This window comes from Bombus affinis, chromosome 16, assembly GCF_024516045.1.
Source record: "Bombus affinis isolate iyBomAffi1 chromosome 16, iyBomAffi1.2, whole genome shotgun sequence".
NCBI classification, from domain to species: domain Eukaryota; kingdom Metazoa; phylum Arthropoda; class Insecta; order Hymenoptera; family Apidae; genus Bombus; species Bombus affinis.
The window spans coordinates 1,235,038-1,261,834 of NC_066359.1; the positions used below are offsets into that span (position 1 = coordinate 1,235,038).

Here is a 26,797-nt window from a genome sequence, read left to right on the forward strand (position 1 = left end):
ACGCGTTCTTACATTTTAAATATAACGGTGTATAAATAAGTATGAGCAATAGCGGGAGTGCACAATCAGAGATCTCTCATCGTTCATTTTTCCAAAGAATCTGAATTTCATTGTCGCGTGTTTTTTTTATTCGTCGTTGAGACTCGTCAACGAATGCACGTGAAATGCAGTCGGAATCAATGCGTTTGCCTTTGAAGTTTACCACATATGTTTTTCGTGCGTGGGCATGCAGCACCGAACTATCGTCAAGGTTAGTGTGCCTGACAGGCTCTCCATCGCCTTGCGAACTTACGCTAGTTCTCAATGGGTAGCAGTGAGTAGCTGCAGTAGGTAATTAAATAGTACACTTTCATGTGTATGTCTGTTAGTAGTAACGCTACATCTCAACCATTCCGAATATATATCTTGTGTACACGATAACCACAATTTTCTTTCTATATTCTTACATTTTTATTTAAAAGATGTAAATTTAAAATAAATTTGAATGATCTTCATGTTTACCGTGTAATATCTGTAATTATACGCATAGAATGCATTGAACAAAATAAAGAAATAAAGCGAATGATAATAATAATGATGATATCATTTTCTTCCCAAATAGGAAAATTCAAAATTCTCCTCTGTTGGATGATTAAGAGATAAATATATTGGATGGGCATTAATCTCTTGCCTAATCACACATCAGTTTGAACAATGAAGTCTTCCTATATATCTGTTCAAGTTTATGTCAACGGATATCGACAAAGTCTATGTAAGTACAATTTTTGCAGAATATAAATTATTACAAACACATTCCTTGTCCATCTTGAGCTAATAAATATCTTCAATCAATGAGTGATTTTGTTTCAGGGAAAAGAAACATACGTAATGTTGTCACTTGCATACTGGGTGCATATACACAAAGAGTGGCGACTTACTAAAAATTATTTGATTATTGGTCCTCCTGCTTATATAATGCTCCAAGAAAATTATATTTTTGTCACTGAATTGGCACATTTGTGCAGAGAAAGGTAATGCAAATATTGATCTTCTTTCAACTATTGCTACTTTCTTTCAACAATTCGACAAAAGGGAAATATGTATGTTGCAGGCTTAAAGTATCGAACAATTGGTTGTGTCATTAATCAAAGCAGAAATAGTTTTTCAACGATGCAGCGTAGCATGCTTTTCCTTGTTGCAAAAGGATTTGATATTTGGAAGTATGTTTGCTACTACAGATTTACATACATTAAGTTAATTGGTAATAAGATGATTCTAGCATTACCACACTCCAACCGAAATTGATTCAACTTTTATCTATACTATTTTACAATCAGTTGAAAATAAAATTAAGAAAAAAATATTGAATGTATATATATCGAATCCTCTTGCAAACCGGATAAAGATTAACATTTTTCTAATTCGAGTGTGATAATACTGTTTCAAGTTATAAATAGTTTGTTTCATCAAATTATGGTTAATTCGTGTATATTTTATTCCAGAACAGCCGCTTCTATGAGTACCATTCGTCTGTTGCACTGTGATGGAAAAGATACTAACAACAAAAGCGCTTCAAGTGAGTATATCATACATAGACTTCAGATTGTGTAGAATTTTGCGTGTATTGACACGCATCGCATGTTTATAGCGTTTATTTCTACAGATAGAATGGCATATGAGGTATTTCTGGGTGGATCCTGTAATCCAACCACATGGAGGTCAGAAATAGCGATACCGACTCTACAGAGACTCGGGATCACTTATTACAATCCCGTACGTGACCATTTGTATTCATTCTAGCCTGATCTACCTACTGATTAGTCGTTGGTACAATTGTAAAAATAAATAAATATTTCAGCAAGTGTCGCAGTGGGGACCGGAATTAATAGCTCAAGAATACGAAGCGAAACAAACAGCGAAAGTATTACTCTTCGTAATCGATAATCAAACACGCAATAGCGCAGGCATCATTGAAGCAGCTCAGTTGGCAGCTACGCGCCGCGAGTCTTTAATTCTTGTTATTTATCCGTATCGTCAGGGTCAAACGATACTTGGCGAAACTGTATCTCTACAGTAAGTGTCTTGTTCTCACTTTCTCTATTTTTTGTTGATATAGATTACTCTCATTTTTAGTATTTGTATCATAAATGTTAATTCTTATTTAGAGAATATTGTGACCTGATGAATGGATTGCTAGTACTTCAGTATCTGATGGAGAGACAGAGGATACCAATATTTGAAAGTGTATCAGTTGCTCTGAATTGTACATCCAAGGTATAAATAGATAAATTAGTGAATAAAATACGTAACAATAAATGATTGTTGTAGTATATATTTTGTAAATTACATTGAGCGAAATAAATTTAATTGTTTATACTAAAAAGCTACTGATCTACGTTTCTCCATAGATGCTACGTGAGGAAATTAACGTGGAAGATCTGCATGCCGATGATGGTATTAGGCCGATTAAAATATCATTCGGTCAAAATGGAATGGATCTGGTGTAAGGATTTTTCGCTGAAACTGTACATACATATTTATGTAAGTGTGATTGTGTCGAATATTCGATTTTAACCTACTCTCTTGCAGTATGCTCAGGGAGATTTTCAAGTCTATGGATATGAACGATAATGGGGCCGTGAACTTGGAAGAAGTAAGTTTCACTAGCGTCTATTTGCCACATGTTTGTAGAAAAACACATATTGCTTGTGAAAAACAAATTATAACATATTCTTGTTACAATTGTTACAATTATAACATATTCTTGTTACATTTGCTTTGCACTCTTGATTTTGTAGGCTTGGATAGCATTACAATCGAGTGTCAAGTGCAACGTACCATCGATGTCGGAGCTTCTTAGTGTCGTGAACAAGTCGGGTAATAAATATTATACTTTTCGCATAATGAAAATCGTACGTCTACATCTAACGCGTTGACAATGCCATATATGGTAATAACAGCGTGTAGGCGTTGGATTATAGCTCAGCTATATTTTCTCTACTGTCTGCGTTTATATGTGCTTTCAGAAGCGTATAGGACGTTGATAGACGATGGATTTCCAGCGAAGAGGGATCCAACGGAATTACGGATAAACTTCGAACAATTTTGTGCCTTAGCTACTGAATCAGCGTGGAGGACGAAGAGCAACGGCGTCTCTTGTGAAAGTGAGATACCTTCAGTTTGGAGTATTTTATGTAGGAAGGCGTCGAAATTTCTTCGCAGAGCTATCGTGCAACCTTTTAACCGTTTCCTAGGTATTTCTTATTCTCAAAAATTTGCCACGACCTGTAGTAGCGTGTGTATCGTTAGCGTGTATCAACTAGCAAACAGGTCGTTACGAGACGTTCGTGCCTCGATTAATTGTTCACGAAAACGTCCGAGCAGTCGAGTGTACGATTCGTTCGACCGTTCAACTTTTTAGATTGGACCAATTTCTTCGTGCCAGAATCCGAGAAGAGAGACTTGTACATTGGAGTAATCGGTAAAGATCAGTTTTGGTTAGAAACGACCGCCATACCCTCGATCGAGTGAGCATTCGAGATGTAACGTTCTTTCGATTCTCTCCATTACGACAATGTCGTTGTAAGTTTACACGTAAATTGTTTCTCGTTTTAGATCTATTGGATTATCCTTATATCGATCAAGCCTGAACGAGTACAACGTAAAGGTGTTGCCACAAGAATTGCAGAGGATGAAAAATTCACGGTTAATATTATTGATCGTACCGCAACATTCGCGTGGTGTCACTATAATGGCATTGGCAGCTCACCTGATTGGATTACGCGCAAAATTAGTCCTATGCGTTCAAGCGCTTCCCGAAGACTGCGTAGTTTCTGGTGAAAAGGTGAGCGTTTTTGTGTATGTATTCTATAGATAATATACACTTCTATAGATATTACTATACACAAGTATCATTTTGTTCCTATAGCTTCTATATTCTTTCTTCTGTATTTCTTTTTTCCTTTTTTCATCTCTTCGTCTTTCTATTATACTTATATTATAATCTTCTGTTTTTCCATTGAACCAAATTTTACATATATTTATATAGAAGGTAACATTTTCTTTCAGCTAACTGAACAAGCCATAAAAGACTACAATCGGGGAAGAATGTACCTGTCGGACTACGCGACGCGCGAAGGTGTACCTGTTTTTCAGAATATCGCAGATGCTTTGCAACATGCGATACAGCTAGTTCAGCATCTCTGTTAATTTTCTTCTTTTTTTTTACATCCCTCCTTTTTACTCCTCCCTTTTTTCTTTTAATTTTCCTCAGCCCCTTCCGTCCCTCTCCCGCTCCTATTCTTCTTTTCCTGTTTATATTTTTATCTTTTTCTCTTTCTTTTTTTTTCATACGAGTAAACTTTTCAATTCACCAATTAATTTATTTTTATTATTAGCGATAATGTTCAACTACTAATCGAACAAACAAAAACAAATTTGGGCTTGTCCTGATTAAGTAAAGAATCCATCCAATCCACAGTAGCTGTGAGATTTATGATAAATCTTGACAGTGTATTAGCGAAAAAAAATAATAGCGTTATCTCGATTTGTTAAAATTGGGAAATATTTACATTTCGAACACGCAACGGATTTTATTGTCATGAAGTTGCTCGTATCGAGTCAGCTACATTAAACTAACTTGAATTTGAAATTTTCTCGCGGTAGTTGAACATACATTTTATAGTGATTCAACTCAATAATTTTGTAACCATTTGATAACTGGTTGAGGATTGATATACGTGTATTGTACATAGATTATTAGCTGTTTCTAACGATCTAATGATAATTAATTTGAAATTTGTTAAAACGGATGTATGAGCATGCGTGGGAGACGTTTGATAGTATTAAATTTGTGTGCGTAAATGTGGACAAAAGACGCGTACCTGTGTACAAACAGAAACCTTTATCTAGCGCTACTTTATACTATATTGTATGCTGTGACGCATAACGCGGATCCGTATTTCGTTCGTAACAGAAATTACAAGAAAGTTGTAATTCTAGAATTCTATCTATGTACGAGAAATATGCAGGACAAACAAAAGTGAAATTTAACTGTACGTAAAATATCTTAAACTCATTCGATATTGGTTGAAATAATTTAAACAGTTCAGCGCATTCTCTGCCGCTTCCCGTCCCTCCTCATTTTTCGTCTTTGCCTGTCTTTCCTAATTTTTCACTCATTCAGTCCTCTCCCTATCTTTTTCATTCACTCACTGACTCATCCCACACTTTCTGCTGTTTTTATAACTTGATGAACATTTTCTTTGTACAATAAAAAAATATTGTTTTTATTTGCGACGTTTGTTTCATCGACTTTTTATCTAGATAAAACAGCATGATGTATAGAAATGAATCGGCAGTAGGATACAATGAAAATGATAAAGAAAAAAACAATATGAAGTAAAAACTTGGCAAATGGTTGAAGACGTTATTGTGAAACACTTGCTGCTCTCATTTATTTTGGCTTGGTGCAGTTTCCTTCAATGGATTATTAATTCTTCGATGGAAATAATAGCGATAAATATTTTTTAAGGAAAGCAAGACTGGTATCATGGCTGGTAAGAAAAGAGGTGTGTATACAGCGTATCTGAAATCAAAGAAAGTACAATAAGATGAGAAAGACTTGGTATAGATAAGGATGAATGATAGCAAATATGTCTTACTTTTGATCTTCGGGAAAATATAACAAAGCAAAGAGCGTTGGATCGAAGAATGCTGCTTCCGCAGTAACAAATGCTTCTTTACTCAGCAAAAAACCTACAGCTAGATTGCCACGCCTTAATTGTTCAGCCGAATCTTCCACCAAACGCAAGGCTGTTTTAATTCTGTTTCCTACAATATCTGTAATCACAATGTTACCAATTTCTTGAAGAAGTTGTGCAATCGATTGCAGAGTCAATTTTGCCGATGTTAATTGCTCGATCGTGCGTACACGTAGCAATGCATCGACTTCCCAATCACGCAGTTTCAATCCGGGCAAAGAAACAGCGGTAACACCATTTAAGAATTTCTGGAAAAAAATAGATGCATCGTGGAGACACTTTTCATCATATCGATGAATGTATAGTAGAATGGAAAATGAAAGAAACGCATAGAGTTAGAGTAAACGAATAAGAAAGATAATGATTTGATTACCGGTTCAGGAATGCCTAAAAGAAGTTTCAATTGGGTAAGAAGGGTTCCAACAATGGTAATTTGTTCAGGTATAATGGTAACCGGTTGATCGAGATTCGCAGCCATGCAAGCTTCAATGGGTGGATTGATCAAAACTACACCACCCCATCTATACCAGGAAATAGAAAAGGCAACGTAAATATATCTTAACTGGAGATGATTCGAAATTAGGAGCATTACCTTGGAGAAAGAAACGCTTCGACGTTAGCGTTATTTCTCGATCGATGTCCAGAACGCGTGTAAATATGTAACGGAGCGCTGTCACAAGGAACAGCATAGATAACGAAATTGATAGTTGGATGGAGACTAACCTGTGAGGCTAAAATAAATAGTGATAATGTTAGAGTTACAGATTTTATTTCGTTCTTCGTAAGAGGGTGAAAATACGAATAACATACTTAGTTTTTTCTCCAATGGTGTAATTAATTGAGGTAAAACATCCTCTGATAATGCAAAATGTCTACCTAATGGGCCACTATCAGGCACTCGTTTCGGGTTAACATCCAGTGGCAGCAAATACAACCACTGTGATTTGACAGAGAAGTTACTCAGAATCGAAAGCTCAGAGAGAAATGGTTCGACGTATTCTACAAGCAAAAAATATATGTAGATATTCAATAAAGATATACATAACTGTACTAATATCACAGATTTTGTATAAAACCTTTTCTATTATCATTAATGTCAAGATATACATGAAATAAACACATTTTGGTCAATTAGAGCTAATAACATAAGCAATTTGTAACAAGAAATATTGATTCATTCAGTTTCGCGCAATATTTCTCACAATAAAATTTGCCAGTTTTAACCTAATTGAGTAGTATTTATTCTATGAGTTATCATTTAGCTTTTAGGGTGATTTTAATGCGTTTTGGCATAGTTTGTACAAGATTTTGGCAATATTGAAGATGAATTTTATTCCATTGTTCTGCGATTCTCTTCAACAATTCAAGAATCAATATAGATGAAGATTTACAACTTTTTCTTTGTCTTTTTCATCTTTAAAATTTTTGTATCGATTCTCAATGGGTTCAGGATCGGAACTCTGTGCGAATCATTTCAGCTCGGAAAATTTTCGTGTTCTGTGCTAATTTTATATACCTCTTACTGCTTAGGATCATATTAATGTTCAAACATAATCATTTTATACGTACAGTGGAACTTCGTTTATCTGAACTTGTCAGGGGTCAACGTTTCAAGAAATGGAGTTTTACTTAGTATGTACTAACTCATACGATTCATTCGATGCAATCGACTAACATTATGACAATGTTAATGGTAATAAAAAATGATTCAGTTATGAAACCTGTAATTATGCTGTTCATTGTGGATATGGCGGTAAAGGCAGAGCTATTAGAAAAATGAGCTTTTCTTTCTTACCCACCCTCGGCCATCAAGCGCAGATCCCAAGCAATTTTCAGTTTTTCTGGATCTGGATTGACCACAGTGATGAGTACATCGTAAGCCGGGCTAGCCGGGAACCTTCTCCTGTTTTCCTCATCTAGGCTGTAAAGAGTTGGTTCGGTGAGTGCATTTCTCGTTAAAGTCAGTGACTTTTCAAGCAACATCCATTCCGATAATACTTGAATCAAAGTGGAGGCAGCTGAAACGAAAATGAACGGTTGCAAAAGGACGGTGAAATTTTCAGTGATGTTCGATCTTGATCGTAAGATTGGCTGCTTACTGGTTTCTGTAGAAAAGTAAATGGTTCTTCTCGAGCCGACGAGAACTGCATCGTTCAAGTTGTTTGTTTCCAAAAGTAGAAGTTGTCCGACGTTTAGGTTGAAAGCTGATGCTATTTTCTCTAGTTCATGATGCGTAAACGCAGAAGCTATTAGATTACTGGATATCACATGGTAAATAACTTCTATGCGACAGATACCTGTAACACATAAAGCTCCTATATGCGTGTGCGCGCGCGTGTGTGTAAGGTGTCCTATAACATATGGACTATATTTCAGCACTCGATACGATATCTACAAAAAATAAAAAAGGTTTATATCAACATATGTTCTACTTGACTTTATTCACTGGATATAATGAGCTTTTCCTAGAAAAAAATGTTTATATAATATTTATAATAAAAAAATTTAATCTCTTTCCCATTAAATTCTATTAGATTATAAATGAAATATGTTTAACATTCTTCAAATTTGCTCAAGCCCTTGTTCAATTTTGTACCGAAGCACATATAACATTTTCAACAAATTTTGCGCAAACATTTCAACAACAAATGATTTCGAATATTCTCGCAAATAAAAATCTAACGGATTAATTAAAAGGATCGCGAAAATATTTTATACTTGATATTTAATAATACTTTATTAACGCATGATATTTCATACTTTAGTGTAAAATTTCTATCATTGATATTATATTTAATCCATAACTTATTGAAGTTCAATGAGGAAAAAGAAGAGGGATTAAAATTGTTGTTATAGAAATATATTATATAAAAATTTCGCTGTAAAAAGCTCGCTGTGTCTGGTAAACAAGACCAAATAGGACATGCGTTTGTACGATGTACATTGTTTCTGGATGCTGAATTAGTTCTTGAAATGTATTATATCTACATGTTACCGTGTATGAAAAAAATATGTAGAGAAAAAGGAGGATGTAATTTTCATTTACTCACTGGAATTTTTAAAAGCATTCGTTATGTGGTGCACCAAGGATTCAGCTCGATCTCGAGACAGAGCTACGACGACAATTTTCGTTTTAATATTGATGTCTAGGTCGGAGAGTGCTTCGATTCCAGCGTAAGGAAGCGATACACGCGGAACTGCAGTAGTGTACCACCAAAGTGGAACTCCGACACCCAACAATAGCACAGCGAAGGAGATACTCGCGTAAACATTGTACTTCTCTGAAAAATATTATTTTGAGCAAACGATTATTTCCGGAAAACACATAAATCGGATACTTGTCTATTTTTGGCAAAATGCAATTTAGTATACAAAAATTATGCATTGACAAATAATGACTTCAGTCTATCTATATCATCATTTTATTATTGCTATCTATATTATTATTTTATTATTACATATTATCGTTATTATTATTATTATAAAATGCACATTTGGGTAAATAATAGATACGTAATGCAGAAATATTGGTATCTACGAGAATGCAATTGATTAGGTAAGACTTATCTTATTGATCGGACAAGAAAGATTTTTCTAAACTTATACCGTAATTAATTCAAACATATTTTTAACTTAAGTATATTTAGAACTATACATCGATGAAACGCGTTTCAAACTTTAAAATACATTGTCAATCAATTTTTAAACGAATAATTAAAATATATTATTTATTGACTTTATAAGAAAATGATAAGTATTGCTTCTGGCTATTATTTCCTTACTACAGTGACTACAAAAAGGTATTGGCATATTGCTAAATACTAATTGATCAAGTCCAAGTATACGATATTTCGTGTCGCACGAATACATTGTCAATCAATTTTTAAACGAATAATTAAAATGTATTATTTATTGACTTTATAAGAAAATGATAAGTATTGCTTCTGGCTATTATTTCCTTACTACAGTGACTACAAAAAGGTATTGGCATATTGCTAAATACTAATTGATCAAGTCCAAGTATACGAAATTTCGTGTCGCACGAATACATTGTCAATCAATTTTTAAACGAATAATTAAAATGTATCATTTATTGACTTTATAAGAAAATGATAAGTATTGCTTCTGGCTATTATTTCCTTACTACAGTGACTACAAAAAGGTATTGGCATATTGCTAAATACTAATTGATCAAGTCCAAGTATACGAAATTTCGTGTCGCACGAATACATTGTCAATCAATTTTTAAACGAATAATTAAAATGTATCATTTATTGACTTTATAAGAAAATGATAAGTATTGCTTCTGGCTATTATTTCCTTACTACAGTGACTACAAAAAGGTATTGGCATATTGCTAAATACTAATTGATCAAGTCCAAGTATACGAAATTTCGTGTCGCACGAATACATTATCAATCAATTTTTAAACGAATAATTAAAATGTATCATTTATTGACTTTATAAGAAAATGATAAGTATTGCTTCTGGCTATTATTTCCTTACTACAGTGACTACAAAAAGGTATTGGCATATAGCTAAATACTAATTGATCAAGTCTAAGTATACGAAATTTCGTGTCGCACGAGAATTTGATACCATGTAGATGAAATGTAAAACCCGATAAAAAGAACGCTACAAAATAAAGGTTATGTGTCGATACATTTTGTAGCCTCTGTAATTGCATTCAATATATATAAAAGCAAGTCACGTATTAAGTGTCAATCTACGTGACAAAAAATGAGAAATAGCTTAGCTAATCGACTTAATTTTTACAAACAAAAAAGCGACTTATTAAATATTTGTTATTCGCGTGTTCGTTGCATATGCCGTGTATAGCTCGATTCGCTTCAACTGGATCAATGATCTCAGGTAAGAAATGGCTGCAATGTAACCTTGAAAATAAAATTGGACCGAGTCCAAGGATACACGAGTTCATTCCCTTGGTTGTGACCGTTGAAACGCATCGAACTCGACGACCCACCCACTCATAGTACGCACGGTCAATGGTAATCGAACGTTCGCCGTTCTGCTAGCTATTCTGGCGCCAAATTACATCACCGCATGTACACGGTGTTCCATTTAAATGCGACGCATCATTTTTCAGCCATTTGTGGGCAGTAATAGGTAAAAAAACAAGTATAAGGGAAAAATATGTAGATCACTTAATTCTTTTAAGAATTCCAATAATGCATTACTATCTTGAACATTATCTCAGTTTACTTGAACGTGAAATAGTTTTTCTCTAGATTATTTCATTATTCGATCTCTATTAAACGAAATGAATAACCTTTGTTTTATTATCTATTTTGTATTTGGATAAATTTTCACATAAATAATTTATTAAATATTTCTAATACATGTTTCTTCGGTCCAGCAATTAACGTGTTCATCATTCGATGACAGCGGAGATATCACTTTGTAACAGAGTTATTGATTGCGAGACACCCCGCAGAGATACGTTCGTTGAGTGCGATTGGTGGTACGTACACATTTGATTATGTGGCCGTAATTTAATTGTGATTATAGAGGATTTAACTGTAATTTTGTAATCAACAATGCAGTTGTCCTTCGTCTTATGCACGTAATTTTCACTTGCCATTGTCAGTCGTCCAAAGTCGTTTCTTCCAACAGCTATGTTCGTATCCACGTGTTTAATTTAAGATATTTGCACTTTCAAGATGATTTTCTTTTCTTTTTTTTTTTTTTAGAAAGCAGCAGTTTTTAATGGGTTATCAATTAATCTTATGTTTTTCTCACGATTGAGTTTTTAATCTTATGTTAGTCTGGTCATAATTAAAAAGATATTGCTTGTCACAATATCAAAACGTCGAACGATATTCAAATATCGTTTGAATTTATCAAGTATTATTTGTTTCAACAGTTATACCTTTGGCTGTTTCAATTATTCTATATGAAAATATTCTTTTCAGTCATAAACTGACAAACAAAACAGAAAGGTCAATAAAAATGTATTTGTTTTTTCTCGTTATCTTTATTGATATCGAAAGAGGAGAGAATGACTGTAATTATAATTTTATTGTCCGAACACATTTTTCGAAAGCTAATATGTAATAAAAAGAAATGGCGGTTATAATCTTTGTCCCTTTTGTAGATTCTTTCAGTTCGTGAATTATACATTAACTGTTTGTTAATGCAAACTGTTATATTTAGATAGTGAACAGCAAATACATGTATGGGGCAAAGGGCAAAAGTAGTAGCCTCCAGTACACAACAAATTGAGCAATTTAGTGTTTCGAATAGACGCAAGTTATTATTATGATTTCGTTATGTTATGTAGGTTTGATTTATAAAAAAGGAATTCCTTTACTTGTGTATAGTCAATACACGTTTAGGAAAAATGGTTTGATCCATTTTTGCTTTCAATGACTCATGTTAAATATATTGCAATATGTTCGATTTATTCGTAAACGCTGTACACACAATTATGTATTTCCTTAACTATTGAGAATACAAAAAAGTATTTTATATAAAAGTTGTTTGACTTCACGAGGGAAAGTTAGTAGGATATCTCAATAGTGGTGGAAAGTGCTTTACTTTATGCGATAACGCGAAACATTATAATATTAGTACGGGATAGACGGGGTAGACAGCTGGATATGTGATGTGAGGAGAAACAGGAATAGAAGAAATAAGTATAGAAGCAGGAAGCAGAGTACTAAAGTATCAAGACAGAATAAAAAAAGAAACAGAGAACGTGATACTGAAAAAATACAGAAGTGAGGTAAATAAAAGAGAATAGGAGAAAATAGATTTGAGGTAAATTAACACTAGAACTACCGACAGTTAAGACGAAGCTATTTCTACCACAACCAGTCAAAATGACTGATCTTTAAAGAATTCGTAATAATAGAATATCTTTATATTTATTGATTTATTACTTTCTTACAAAAGGAATTCCATGTTATGTAGTACATTTTTTGTATTATTAATCTATCTGGGACCATGATCCATAAGTGAGGGTTGGCACATTTATAAAATTGTCAAACCAGTCATTTTGACTGGTGTAGTAGTTTCAGTGTCAATGAAGAGATCGTATCATAAAGGAGGTGGAACAAACCACTGACAAAGGGAGGAAAAAGAAGATAAGGGAAAGTGCAGAATAGATGAATGGATTAACAAGTAGTATAGGGAAAAGAAAGTAAGAGGAAGGAGGAACAAAATAAAGTCGAGGATCAACCTCGGCAAAGAAATACAAAAGGAGTACGAATGGAATACAAACATTGAATGACAGCAGAAAGAGAAAATTATATTAGACAACCTGGGCAGACCTTGGACACAAAGGAAAGGGCATAGAACTAAAACCACTATAGCAAATTTAGATGCTGCAACGAATGGAGATGCGACAGATATAGGGAAGAAAGTAACAAAAAGATATGTAGAATCTGTGAAGAAAAAGAACAGACATAATAACATATGAGAGGAAAGAATAATAAGAAAAAATAACAAGAACAATAAATAATAAAGAACAAGTAAAATAAGGGAAGAAAAGGAGAGAGGAAGAGAAAGGAAAGAAAGAAATAAATTAAATAGAATTATAAATGTTGCATATATGTAATAAGTAAAAAGTAAAACCATGTACTCCAAGAAGGGAATCATTGTCTTAAGCGAAAAGAAAAGAGAAGATTTTGCGACCTTTTTTTACATTCTTATTTAAAGAGATTTCAATGCCAATGCAACATTTTTAAGTGTAACATTGAACAATGTACGGATGGTGCAATGAATACTAATGCTAATACATTTTTTTATACCCAATTCGATGCATCTTTTAATTCTCTACATAAAGCTATAAAAGTACTTGGGTCGTTTTTACGTTTGTTTGCTATATATCTTCTTCTTGTTACTCGTACTATAAGTTTGACAATATTAAAATTGAAATATCTTTTAAACTAATCATTTTTCGACCCAAGTACCTTCGCACCTCTTCTTTGTAGAGAATTAAAAAATGCATCGAATGGTGTATAAAAAAAAATGTATAGTTCCATTTAAAAAAGTTATATTGACATTGACCACTGTTTAAATAAACATGTAAAAAGAAATCGGAATATATTATTAAGTTTCAATAATTTAGGAGATAACAGCGTGTACAGAAATAGACTGAACATACGTACATATATATAATGAACAGTATATTTATTCGAAATTCATTGGAAATGAAAATAGCGAATGAAAAAATATAAATAATTACGTCAAAAAAAAAATAGCAAACGAGTTTACTTGAAAATAAAATTGTAAATAGCGTAAATGCCAAGCTTACTAATGTGAAATAAATTGATATTACAATCTCCAAATAATTTTTTTTTCTAAATATTCGATCGTTACAAATGATAGTGAAAACTAAATGATAACAAATAATTATCTTTCGCGTATACAAAATATATTTACCTATTTATCTCGCGTGAAATCGTTTTAAGAAGAATTGGAACTACTGAAACGTTTTATCAGATTGGAAAGAGTGAAAAGAAATATGTAAGAAATATATACATAGACGTAGACATCAGGATTTTTTAGTAGAGATACCAAATTCTACCATACATAAACATCTGTATATTTGCCTTCTGATTAAATCAAGTAACAAATACGAAATATACAACACGAAATGAAACAACAGATATTCAAATAACTTACGTTTTCAAATAGATTTAACTACTCGACTAGTTTTCTTTAAGATAATTCTTTATTTCTATAATATTGAATTCTGTCCAAAACTACCTTGGTGTTCCAACGGTACTATTAAATAAATGACAATTAATAGTTTTGAAACTTGAAAGAGACTCGAAGGAAATCTAATAACATAGGGTAACAAAGCTCTCGTATTTTTAGCCACAATTTATTCTGCTTGCTTCTATCGATATGCGTCAAGATATAGGAGACCTAGATCAGCTAAAGGCTAGAGACTAACAAAAAATAGGGGGTGGTGTATCTCATGATATGCATCAAGTACTAGAAGGGAAATGGAGACACAAAATCGGTATATGCCATACAATGTTCGTAAATCTGTATACACGAGTCAGAAAGATTATGTGACTGGAAATAAGAGAGAAACGAAAAATGGAATAAAATTACGTAGGAAACTTTGTTTTCGAAAAAGTCAAGATTAAAAGCTCGTCAAAGTATACGTGAATTTGGCTAATTGTATCTAATAAATAACGAAAGTATTCGAACGACATGGTAGAAAGTAATTCATCATGTAAAAGTTGTACAATGGATAGGGATTTATTAAAACAAATTGCATTTTACTAGCATATACAATTACAGTGTTACGTCCAGTGCAACGCGTCTCGCTATTTATCTGTCATTTGCGGTTGTGTAGCAGAAAATGTTTTACACCGTAGTTTAATGGTGTCGAGCGTACCATGAATGAGGATAAAAAAAAAATTCCGAAAATACTTTGTTTTCACAACAAAACCAAGGTCGCCTTGAAAAACACAAATCTTTCATAACATTGTAGAGCACTTTATGACAAATTCAAAAAGCATATTGCACGATACTGTTATTAACTCAATACCAGGTTTACAGTATACTTTAGTTTAATGCCTGTTCAAATTGCATACAATCTTCTGGAATAGAAAATTTTGCAGAAGTTTGAATAACCTGCTATTTATTACTACAGTGACTGCATGTGCAACTCCACATGCCGCATTTAGCAATTCTATCTTTCTGAAATGTAAATTGAATATTTTAAATGAAATATTATTTCCACTACGACGTACCCAGTATTAAGTTAATAAAAATATCATGCTTTTTGAATTTGTTGTAAAGTCCTGTTTACAATCTCATGAAAAAAACAAGATACGTTCCCATTTATTCTACCGAAGGTGACAGTGGTTTCGTTATGAATATAAAGTATTTTCGAAACTTTTTTGTTCGTAGACATTCATAGTACGCTCGACAGCGTTGAACCAAGATTCAAAATATATTCTGCTACATCGTGGTAAACGGTGGAAAAAAAGAGTCGTGTTACGCGCGACCCTCTTCGTTCACTAAACTAATTACACAAGGCTAAAGAAAAAGACAAGAACATATAAATAAATTGCACAAAATAAATTGACTGTTGCAACTAATTTTATGTAAACGGGAATACGTAAATATAAATAATTTTGTGACAATGTACGTTTTTAGTTTGTTTGGCAAGTGAGATGAGACAACAAGTTCCTGACTGACTGTGTTTGTACAGTTTGCTCGGTCATATTTGGCGAATATTTTCGACACATTCCAAGTTTGCATTTTCTCTAACTACGTTCAGCGGCCTGTTTGAACCATGGGATGCGTCACGTAATAAACACGAGGACGAACGATAGCGTGAGCGGGATTAATTACTAGCGGGATTAAATTGATTTAAACGCCGCCGTGCGTACTTTATTCTCCTTTATTGAAATGTATACTTATTAAAAAAAAATTCCAATTAATCTTACTAAATAAATAACAATCAGGAATATATCCATTAGCTCGTTACGTCAAACGACAGATAATCTTTATTATGTATGTGAGAAAAGTAACAAGAACTTGAAAATTGTTGAAAATGTAATTTCGTTCTTTGACACGTTTCCACGATTCTCGCGATATCACACCCTGAAACTCTGAGCTATGGTCGAATTCTTCTTTTCTCTTTTCGCGCGTTTCCCGAGTATCGCCAAAAACAAAAAACAAAGGTAGCAAAAAGCGATTGATCATGTCAAAATCCGAATTCCACGTGGGTGATTGGTAGATTATGTTCACGGGTAAACCTGCAATAAGAACATCGACGTATCAAGGTCGAGAGACGGGCAACGATACGTTTGTCACGAGTCGCTGCTTCGTTGAGTTCACTTACCAGTCGTTGGAGAACCAACTAAGCAGGCAGAGGACGAACCACAAAGTAGGGGTAAGTAACAAAAAACACGAGAAAACGAGTGGGAAGAGGGAGAAGCGGAAGAAGAAAAAGAAGAAGAAAAAGTGGTAGTAGAGTATTAGTAGAGTGGTAGTGAGAAAGAAAAGATGGAGCAAGAGGCGGGAGGAACGACAACTGAATAAGAGAAAGAGAAGTAAAAGAGAGGGGTGATAGTTCAATCGACAGTGGGTTCGATTCTTCAAACGAAACGAGGCAGTGGTAGAGAAAAGTGTGCGCGACGATCAAAGGAAACGCTCGATTTTTAAGCGAATCGAACGACTCGATTCTGTCTTGGTGAGATCGGTTCGCGGGAGAGTGAATGAGAATACGCGGCAAATACAATAATAATCATCCGACGATATACCGTACGAGCTGTATTACGGTGATTGAAGAATCAACGGTGATTAGAGATCCCGTTTATGTTTGAATGTCGCGTTCATTGTCCGGCCACGCGATATCCAATCGAACGATTTCAATTCGTATACATACGATATATCGATCTTCAATGTCCCAAATCTTTGCCCATTTATTCATATTCGTTATCACGAATATTAAAAATCAGTATATCACGTGTCACGTTTTAACAAAACGTGTCTTAACGTACCAACAAAATTCGTAGAACCAACGTTTCTACCATAATACTTTATATTTAAGGGTTGTATGCAGACATAACTATGAGGCCAGCTAAAAACATTTCATTTCAGTCATTTGTGTTACATATTTTTATATAATATGCGTATGTTTATGCATTTGTTATTTATGGAAAATCGATGATCGACGGTTGCACAAATGCTTAGAAAGCATTTAATATAAAAAAATGTTTGTATAATAATATTCGTTATAATATTTAATAAGTGAAACCAACGTCTTTCTGTTTCTTTAGTTGTGTTCATAAAAATATAAATCTGCCTGTAAACATCTGAAATTCTAATGATAAGGAACCAAGCATGACACGTTTAAAATTTTATTAAGATTTTTTTCAAAGCTTCTGCCGATCAAACTCGCATTGTCATTAAAATATGAGTATTATATGTGTTGTATGAAATATTTGGAAATTTTATTAATAGCTAGAATAGAATAGAAAGCTAAAAGAATAGAAAGCTAATAGAAGCTTCTAATTTTTATATTGGGTGATATATATTTTTATATAGTGGCTATGAAAAAGTACTCGCATACCATTGTAGTTATAATAGCATTTATGTACTAATTAATTAGAATCAAGTATATTAAGTTATACATCACTCGGTAGCATTTTCACGTGATTACAAAAGTTTGATACAATTGGAAATATAATATGAGATATGATAGAGAAAAATCTATTAAAAAATTAGCATACGTGAAAATGTTTTTTGTAGATACTCTATGTTAACGCGATACGAAAGTATTAATATACTATTTATCCACAAAACATATAGAATATACGTTCGCACTCCAGAAGAAACATATAACGGAAAACTATCATTGCTATATGCGTGTGTATGTGATTATCATGATTATTTTAAATAAAGTAACGTTCGAAACAGATTTGAATACGTACTACGTTATAGAAGTTGCAGGATATTCAGTACAAGTATGCATTCTCCAAAGATCACAAAACCATTTAAACAATCAATTGTTCATTATAATAAAAAGTCTTGATATATTTAAGATTACTATTAACAACTCACATTGTGTGCTAGGTTTGTCATAAATATATGTTTATAGTAAATGTCTCGTAATTTCAACTATACTATACTACTATATATATATATATATATTATATAGCATAGTATATATATATATATATAATATATACTATATATAGTATATTATATTTTTAATATATCATATATTTTATATATGCAATAGTATAGTATAGTGGAAATTACGAGGCATTTACTGCAAACATATATTTATGACAAAATTAGCACACAATGTGAATCTAGAATATATAATAAAAATATATATATATAGTATATTACCAGATTACCAATATAATCAGATTTTACCAATATAATCATAACGATCGTCTTGTTAGTGTCTCGTCACAGCGCTAATGAAATTTCAAAATATTTTATCTGACAGATATAAAATATACACGGAAGTTTTCGATGGTAAATATCCAAATATTTTGACGAAGAACCACTCGTCGCTTATTGTGTGCATTCCATGCATTTTTGCTCCTTAAAATCTTCTTCGACGAATACATAAAAATTCACGTTGTAATAGTGACTTTGCTCGCAATGATACTCAACTTAGGATTTTATTTTATCTTTGGTTCCTGATTTCTCAGGGTCATGCGACTTTGCGATGTCGGTGCAATGGTATAAGCTATTATAAAGTATAAGCTCAGTATGTTGACTCTTCTGGAATTCATGGCTTGTTGCCGTTTCGGTACCAGTCAAGAGGCAAACTTTGAGATAAAAGAACCGATAAAAAGGCATTCTTAAACATTCTGCACTGGTAAAAGTAAGAAAAAATCGATCCAAGTGAACACACACGAACAACATCGCTGCTCATTGAATTACTTCTTCTTCTTTTTCTTCGTTAGAAACTTCTTAGACATAATAATTTGCTATTGTTTATTTCTACTGAAAGTAAATTCTACAATTTAAGCGTTCTTCGGGTTTCGATCGTATTTTTAACACTCTGCGGACCTCCAAACTTCATGCAGTATCCTATAAAAATGTTAAATACTATTAAATAAAACAGTAAGAAAAACAATAGATGCTATAAACGAAATATTATGAAAGTGTTTTTACATTACATATTTGAATCGTACTATAATAATAATATTATATACTATAATTAAATATTAAATACTATAATAATAGTAAATATTGCTCGGTTTGAATTTTTTTCAAGACTATTTGCAGACTATATGCTTGTCAGAGCAGCCGGTCCTCAGAGTGTTTAGCTGTAAATATACGATCGTTCATAAGTATGTGGATATTTTGGTCAATTGACCTTGATTGTAACTAAGAATATACGAATTAATGACAGACTAATCAAGAGTAATACTTATTGTTAGTATCTTCTTGTGGAATTAGGGATATCATGTGTATTATACAAAACTTAAATTGTCTATCTAAAACCTTGCCGATAGTACATTCAAATTAAATAAATCATTTGCACCTTACAATCTGTTTTAAATACACGATGCCTATATAGTGATGTCAGGTATAATGAACTCATTCAATAAGAAAAAAACTGCGTGAATGATATTTATAAATGGCAGTCTTCTTCGTCGTGTTTAAATTTTCTATGAATGTATAAATATTCACAGTCTAGTCATTATTGACATTTACTTTCAAAAGTATACATATTTTTGTTCTACAGATGATTCGGTTAAAAGGTTAATGGAACGTGGTTTAATTGCAAACGCTTCGAAACCGTACAGACTTGATATAACTGGTTAATTGCTGCACAGTTGTAAACACGAATCTTTATTTTTGTCTCGACTGCCTTTTTAATACAACGATGCCAACAACCGATTCGGATAATTAAAAGCAAAGGCGCAAAATGTGCAGTTGTGCGCTGCATCGATACTGTGTAGTACAATATTTTTCAATTTTTCAAATGGCAATCGAACGATATTTTAACTTGGCTAAAACAACATAATAACCAGACAGCGAATATTTATGCAAACGCATATTTTTGTAAACACAACTAAAGAAGTAGAACATTCACGAACATCTGTTACAAGATTTGTTCTTGTCTTGAAACTTCTAAAGTCAAATTCAAGATCGCACTAATACGGATCGGTACAAATATTTTGTTTGTTGACATACATTTTTTTACATGCGAAATAGGAACGGGACGATATGTTGATTGTAGTTCCGTTGAAATAGCACAATACCAGAAAGCACGGAATTGAATCCGTTTGAAGATGCGAATACGCAATAGCGTAGAAAAAGAAACTTCAACGGCGAACACCGTAAAATGGCACGACATGGTTAGGATGACCCATCGAGCGAGACCTTTCAGGTCAATCTCGTTCGGTGTCGCTTGTTAGTGAAATTACTTAGCCCGTAATCCGAGCATGCTGTATAAAAGAAGGGAGCACAGAGAAGGACTGAGGTAGTGGCAGAAGAATGACCAATTGCGGAACTACTTGTATCGTTTCGACATTGTTATTAACGATCATAAGAAAACAATGCGCTACAATACGCTCGTCTTGAATTTTGCGATCTCCCATGTTAACTTCATAAGCGAGCGCTTCGAGTAATCCGCGATAAGTCTTTCGACACCTTCTCCTTTTCTTTCCTCGATTATATAGAAAAAACGCTTCATAAACGCAACTGTATTTGGATTTCTTGTCTGGCTAGGTACATGGCTTTTGACTGGACAAAGAACGATGGCGTCACAGACCGATGATCCGTATCCGGAAATCATCGATTCCACCAACAGAAGGTACGCATCGGATTGACAATCGATCATAGTTTATCGTTTATTATGCAAAAGGCAGAAAAAGGGGTGAAATACGTTTGTGGTAAAATAATGAAATCATCGTATTATTTCTAACAGTAGGTCTTCGACCAAATATGATAGTATCTAAATATCACCAGAGCAGCTAAAAGTCACTATTTTCTTTCTGAATAATCCGGATAATAAATTGAAGATCTTGTTTGTTTTGTTATCTTTTCTTTTTCGTATCAGATCATCATTCAGACCGAATGAACTTCTTTGTATATTTTATATCAACATATAAGATCGTTCACGATATAAATATTTTAACTAATTTTAACGGTTTAAATAATAGTTTAAACAATAATTTATCAATGTAAAAAGGCTTCAAAAGTACCTTCGTACTTTTTAAGTAGCACTATACATGTACATATAATATTTTTCTTATCATTCTTAATCTGTAAAAGAAAACAGATTTCTGAACGTTATTAAAAATAATAATAAATTTAAAAAATACAAAATAACACTGTTCTTATGGGAACTTCTTCAAGTCTCTTTTCATATCGACAAAAATTGTTTATTCAAGGAACTGTTGTTTAAACTATTAGATCCAGCTCAAACTTCTTGAGCCATAGATTATAAATAAAAAATACATGGGAAATTTAAATCGATTTGATATGATACAAATACAAAAAGAGATTCGATCAAGATCTTCACTTCTTATATCCTCCTTATATTCTATATTATATATATAGAAAATAATAACTTTTAATTAGCGTAGTACTATATTGCTTTTGGCTAAACTTGTTATCAGCTGTAGTAATGTTCTTTTTCAATCTTCTTTTTCCATTCTCATTACTATTTATCTCTTCAGTCATTGATGTTATCCTTTCAGAAAGACAGACGGGTTTGCAAGATTGTTGATACAATTCTTTTTCATCTACTGGAGATCGTTCGTGATCGTACTATGGCCACTGATTCTGATTCCTATTGTTATGGTCGAAACTACCGAGGTTCGTCCCAAGATAGTTTTGCTTTACATTAGTTATACAATTGTTTTATCATTACTGTAACTTTCTCCTATTTTTATCTTACTGTTTTCTGCTCTTTAATTTTATAACTTATTTTCGTGTAACTCTTTGTCATTCATTTTTTACTCCCATTCTGATTCTTAATAATTCAAAGCTATCATAATATCCTATATATCGCATATAAATACCTTTAAAATCGTTAGATCATAAACGTGGAAATACATAACATAAGAATTCCGCACATAATTCATAACACCATCTCTTTTTAATTTTCAGAAAGTGACTCTTTACAGTCCTTTCAGAACGTTAATGATCGGTTTGTCCACTGATGCATTATGAAATCGAAATTGTGACAAACATCTAACGTTAAAACATATTGTAATATGTTGTCTTGTTAACGCCGTCCCTTGTATATTGAAAATTAAATAATAGCACAATTCTTAATTCGTGCCTTTAGTTTTTGTGTAATCAGTGTTCAGTAGTCTTTTTTTTATACTTTCTTAGTTTTCATTAATAATGAAAAAGTTTCCATAGTTTAGAGTTTTACTTTTTTCTACTGCTCTATTATTATCTTTTACTCTTTTTCTTATTATTATTGTATTATGTTCCATCTTTCACTTCCTTTTTCTATTTCAATAAAAATACTTTATGCATCATTGAAAATATAAAAAACCTGTTGTTACTATACTGACAAAGAGCAAATACATTTCAATAGTACATTCCCCAACTCAAAAAGATCTGACTGTTAAAGTGTTAATTTTTCTTTACTTTATACACTTTATCCATTTCCATCTTTACTCTTTCTATTTTATATTTCCTATTTTCTACCTTTTTCTTTCTAGTTTTCTTGTGTTCGTTCGTCTATTTGTGCATTCGTTGTGCATTGTCTATCATATGTAAAGAATTACGTGTCAATTGAACGCAGGTAATAGCGATGCGATGTCTATACGTGGTTGGTTTGATGGCGATGTTTTGGATGACCGAGGTGCTTCCCTTACCAATCACAGGTTTAATTCCTGTCGTTCTCTATCCACTGATGGGTATAATGAATACTGGCGATACCTGTACCTGTTATATGAACGATACCACAATGATGTTTATCGGTAGCATGGTGATTGCGATCGTTATTGAAAACTCTGGCCTGCATATGCGCATCGCGCTACTGATCATTAAAATGATCGGCTGCAGTCACCGAAGGTAATTCAGGATGCCAAAAAGCATTTAATAGTCTTTCGTTTACTCACCATATCCTGCTTCCTTATCGGTAGACTACGGATGGAATTTCTTTTTACATTCCACTTCTTTGATTCTATCAATCTACTTATCATTTTTTTATATCATGTAACGACTCTGAATTTTCTAAATTTCTCTCAATGAAGTTTATATCGAAGTACTCGAAATGGCAATATACAATAGCTAATTCGTCATTTTCTTGCAGATAATTTTTACGATTTTAAATTGTTTCGCATGATTATATAATTTTACATAATTCTCAATCCTACTATCTTGCATAAGTACATAATTCCGAATAATCAATCATTCCCCTCATTAACTCGATTATCACGTTTTACATGAAACCAACAGATAGGGTTCTAATACATATCTATGAACAAAAGTGTATATTCATGCCATAAAATATGCATATTATGCAATTTATAGATTAACACTGGGCTTGTTCTGTGTAACCATGTTTCTGTCGATGTGGATTTCAAATACCGCTGCCACGACCATGATGTTACCCATTATTGAAACTGTTCTATTAGAACTTGAAGCAGTAAGCAATTAAATATACTTAATGCATTGTCAGCAAGCATCTTCTATATTGAACTTTATCCTTTTTTCTTTGGATTTTCAGCAAGGTTTGGGTAAAATGTTTATTCAAGAAGAAAATAGCTGTGGTTGTGAAGAGGGTGTGGAACCGTACGTAGTCGCAAACTCATCAATTGATAAGTTTCCTTAATAGAATCAATAAGACTAAATCAAATGATCGTATCAACTGCACTTTATCGAATATTTGTTGCTGTTACATATTCTGACTTGGGTGGAGAATAATGTGCTGCAGTGATAGCTGTATACTATTGTTACTCATTGATTGTTGACAATTGTTTGCTTAAATAGTAGTTAATAATAAAGATGAATGCAAAGACATTTCTGATAAAAATAATTATATTTCTTCTGAGGAAGAAAAAATTAAATTTCATTAATAATGAAAATGTTAATGCATTTAAACAAGAAAAAAGAAGAAAGATAGGGAGGAAAAGAATAAATGACAGAGAAACAACAAACTTTTTCGCTATTGATATTCAACGCTTATTACTGTAACTTTCCTCTGTATTAATTGTAGGACGAAGAAACCGACTCATATCACGATGGTTTACTATCTTGTAACGTCATACGCTTCCAGTCTCGGAGGCATTGGCACGTTGGTTGGAACGGGCACCAACTTGACGTTGAAAGGATTCTTCGAAAAGTAAGCGCTCTCGATGAACGACCCACTTTCAAATCATCCACCGAATTGTCTATTCATCTATCAACCGATTAACTGTGATGAGAAAGAAAGAGAAACAATCGTTCGTTTATGTTGCAGACGATTCCCAAACAGTTCAGGTATTAGTCTAACATCTTGGATGCTTTATTCTGTCCCACCGATGCTTCTGATGGGCTTCCTCACGTGGCTTTGGCTTCAAGTTATGTACATGGGAATGTTCAGACCAAATAGTAAAGATGCACAAGCTATTGATATCGGTTCGCAAGGAGAGAAGGTTGCAGCGACCGTGATCGAGAAAAAATACAAAGAACTCGGCCCAATTACGTGGCACGAATCCGCTGTTGGTACCCTTTTCCTTGCAGTTGTATTCCTGTGGTTCTTCAGAAACCCCGGATTCGTACGGGGTTGGCCAAGTTACCTTACTGATTTGTAGGTATCTTTTTTTTTATTCATTGATAATTATTATTACTGCGTCTCCTCATATTCCCCTTCCTCGAATAAAAGCTTGCCTTAACAAAATGTACTCAGCAAACGTAGTTCTTTGCAGAAACGTAAAAGACTCAACAACAGCTGCTTGCGTTACCATTCTCTTCTTCATATTACCATCCAAACTTGATTTCCTTCGATCGTTTGATCCGGATCCGGTTAATCGTCCGACCAAACCATCGCCAAGCATGATTAGTTGGAAAATGATAAATCAGAAAATGCATTGGAGTTTGATCTTAGTTTTGGGTGGTGGATTCGCTATCTCAGCTGGAAGCACCAGTTCCAAGCTTTCCTCCATTCTAGGAAATGCTCTTATAGCTTTACAATCGATACATCCATTTGCAATATTGGTTATTGTATGTATGTTTGTGGAAATAGTGACAGAACTGACTTCTAATGTTGCCGTTGCAAACATTATTTTGCCTGTTTTGGCAGAAATGGTAAGGAATCCTAAATGATGTCTAAACAATATCTTCTTTTTTCACTTGCCAATTTATTTTCACATTTTTGTTTAATATGCATTTACTGTTTACTACGTATTTATATACTGTTTCTTTCAGTGTGTATCTTTACGAATACATCCACTATACTTGATGATGCCAGCCTCTCTATGTTGCTCTTTCTCGTTTCACTTACCAGTAGGTACACCGCCAAATGCAATTGCTACTGCAGCTGGTCATATAAAAACTAGAGATATCGCGCTGGCTGGGATAGGACCTAGTGTTATAACACTTCTCGTTACAACATTTGCATTTTCCACTTGGGGCACATACATCTTTAATCTGACCGAGTTCCCTGACTGGGCAACTTAATACAGTATTTGAGCACTTTATTGTGGTGTTTACTTCATGTTTACTCGCTTGTACAAATTTTAAACACGAGTAATCGGTAGTCACGAACTAACGTTATAAATAACATTTCACAAAAATATCAAATGTACTAAAGCGACGAAAAACAATGCTCACATAACAGTCGATTGTCCGACTGAATGTGTCAACTGTTTAATTTTTGTAACCATAAAGGACGAGAATTACAATGAGAAAATAAATATGAAAATCAAATAGATAAATAAACTAACTTACCATCTACGGCTGTATCATAACCTATAGTAACCGATACTTCACTCCCACTCATGTTGTATTCACTTTCCTTCTTGTTATCAACACTTATCACTAAAATGAGACAAATTGCTTTAATACATGTACAAAATTTTGCAATTAAACAATATTGAGAAACTTAACCAACCAGAAGTAACATACAGCGTATATTTTCCTATACGAGAAGCAGAGTTTTCTTTACTCGTTTAGAGTAAACACATTTTTACGATAAATGACAAACACCCATATAATTGTACATCTACAACTGAACGGAGAAAAAAAATACCGGCAATTAAATATCGGTCAATTAATAATAATTCGTTCTCTTTTTGACAAATTCATTGAACTTGCATTAGCAATAGTTACTTTCATGAAAACCTACCATACGCCGTCAATGATATACTGTCTATGAATTGATGTATACACATATGCGTGGTTATACATACACATTTACCCGTAATTGCGGTAGTGCTTAAAATTCCCTGCGGGAATTATACTAGATGCATAGCGCGAAGTTAAAAAACCAAAGCTTCAAGCACTTGATAATCGAAGCAAAGATATTATTTATTAGAAACATTTTGAAATAAATGAAATATAGTTATTATGTATAAAATAAACAGTACAAAATTAAATCTTTTTACAGGAATGAATAAAATTAAAGTAATTTCACAAAATCG

The 26,797-nt window shown here is 33.2% G+C and overlaps 3 protein-coding genes across 21 annotated transcripts; 2 read left to right on the forward strand and 1 right to left on the reverse strand.

Moving 5' to 3' along the window:
* The first annotated feature begins 102 nt into the window (after positions 1 to 102).
* LOC126925596 (uncharacterized) lies at positions 103 to 5,270 on the forward strand. 12 transcript variants are annotated; one of them, XM_050741317.1, is made up of 14 exons: positions 103 to 250; positions 602 to 751; positions 850 to 1,010; positions 1,482 to 1,555; positions 1,628 to 1,752; positions 1,838 to 2,052; positions 2,145 to 2,253; positions 2,388 to 2,482; positions 2,569 to 2,632; positions 2,778 to 2,856; positions 3,006 to 3,233; positions 3,401 to 3,506; positions 3,595 to 3,823; positions 4,048 to 5,270. In XM_050741317.1, the coding sequence occupies exons 2-14, from the start codon at positions 725 to 727 to the stop codon at positions 4,186 to 4,188; spliced, it is 1,653 nt and encodes a 550-aa protein (XP_050597274.1). In that variant the 5' UTR covers positions 103 to 250; positions 602 to 724; the 3' UTR covers positions 4,189 to 5,270. The 12 variants fall into 12 exon arrangements, with proteins under 12 accessions (XP_050597274.1, XP_050597273.1, XP_050597277.1 ...); XM_050741316.1 differs by having other exon boundaries at positions 183 to 330; XM_050741320.1 differs by having other exon boundaries at positions 183 to 330; positions 3,006 to 3,143.
* On the reverse strand, positions 2,296 to 26,503 carry LOC126925594 (GPI transamidase component PIG-S). 4 transcript variants are annotated; one of them, XM_050741308.1, is made up of 10 exons: positions 26,283 to 26,503; positions 26,106 to 26,195; positions 8,792 to 9,022; positions 7,841 to 8,092; positions 7,541 to 7,759; positions 6,552 to 6,740; positions 6,334 to 6,472; positions 6,115 to 6,262; positions 5,643 to 5,989; positions 2,296 to 5,566 (listed from the first exon to the last, which is right to left on the reverse strand). In XM_050741308.1, exons 2-10 carry the CDS (start codon positions 26,155 to 26,157, stop codon positions 5,431 to 5,433), a joined length of 1,713 nt encoding a protein of 570 aa, XP_050597265.1. In that variant the 5' UTR covers positions 26,158 to 26,195; positions 26,283 to 26,503; the 3' UTR covers positions 2,296 to 5,430. The 4 variants fall into 4 exon arrangements, with proteins under 4 accessions (XP_050597265.1, XP_050597264.1, XP_050597266.1 ...); XM_050741307.1 differs by having other exon boundaries at positions 26,269 to 26,502; XM_050741309.1 differs by having other exon boundaries at positions 7,841 to 8,038; positions 26,269 to 26,501.
* LOC126925595 (protein I'm not dead yet) lies at positions 16,338 to 26,111 on the forward strand. 5 transcript variants are annotated; one of them, XM_050741315.1, is made up of 11 exons: positions 16,799 to 16,926; positions 20,424 to 20,691; positions 20,940 to 21,024; positions 21,914 to 22,031; positions 22,975 to 23,246; positions 23,709 to 23,823; positions 23,905 to 23,969; positions 24,394 to 24,519; positions 24,637 to 24,966; positions 25,085 to 25,463; positions 25,584 to 26,111. In XM_050741315.1, exons 3-11 carry the CDS (start codon positions 20,969 to 20,971, stop codon positions 25,833 to 25,835), a joined length of 1,713 nt encoding a protein of 570 aa, XP_050597272.1. In that variant the 5' UTR covers positions 16,799 to 16,926; positions 20,424 to 20,691; positions 20,940 to 20,968; the 3' UTR covers positions 25,836 to 26,111. The 5 variants fall into 5 exon arrangements, with proteins under 5 accessions (XP_050597268.1, XP_050597270.1, XP_050597272.1 ...); XM_050741314.1 differs by having other exon boundaries at positions 16,801 to 17,032; XM_050741311.1 differs by lacking the exons at positions 16,799 to 16,926; positions 20,424 to 20,691 and adding an exon at positions 16,338 to 16,626.
* Positions 26,504 to 26,797: the final 294 nt, after the last annotated feature.

Excerpts from the sequence above, each read along its gene's own strand:
- LOC126925594 (XM_050741308.1), bottom strand. The coding sequence starts at position 26,157 with ATGAGTGGGAGTGAAGTATCGGTTACTATAGGTTATGATACAGCCGTA. Across the intron at positions 6,263-6,333 it reads GAAGCGTTTCTTTCTCCAAG|ATGGGGTGGTGTAGTTTTGA; the intron begins GTAATGCTCCTA and ends TTCCTGGTATAG. Across the intron at positions 5,567-5,642 it reads TATTTTCCCGAAGATCAAAA|ATACGCTGTATACACACCTC; the intron begins GTAAGACATATT and ends CTTTGATTTCAG.
- LOC126925595 (XM_050741311.1), top strand. The coding sequence starts at position 20,969 with ATGGCGTCACAGACCGATGATCCGTATCCGGAAATCATCGATTCCACC. Across the intron at positions 22,032-22,974 it reads TTATGGTCGAAACTACCGAG|GTAATAGCGATGCGATGTCT; the intron begins GTTCGTCCCAAG and ends AATTGAACGCAG. Across the intron at positions 24,967-25,084 it reads CCAAGTTACCTTACTGATTT|AAACGTAAAAGACTCAACAA; the intron begins GTAGGTATCTTT and ends AGTTCTTTGCAG.
- LOC126925596 (XM_050741317.1), top strand. The coding sequence starts at position 725 with ATGTCAACGGATATCGACAAAGTCTAT. Across the intron at positions 752-849 it reads CGGATATCGACAAAGTCTAT|GGAAAAGAAACATACGTAAT; the intron begins GTAAGTACAATT and ends ATTTTGTTTCAG. Across the intron at positions 1,753-1,837 it reads GGATCACTTATTACAATCCC|CAAGTGTCGCAGTGGGGACC; the intron begins GTACGTGACCAT and ends TAAATATTTCAG.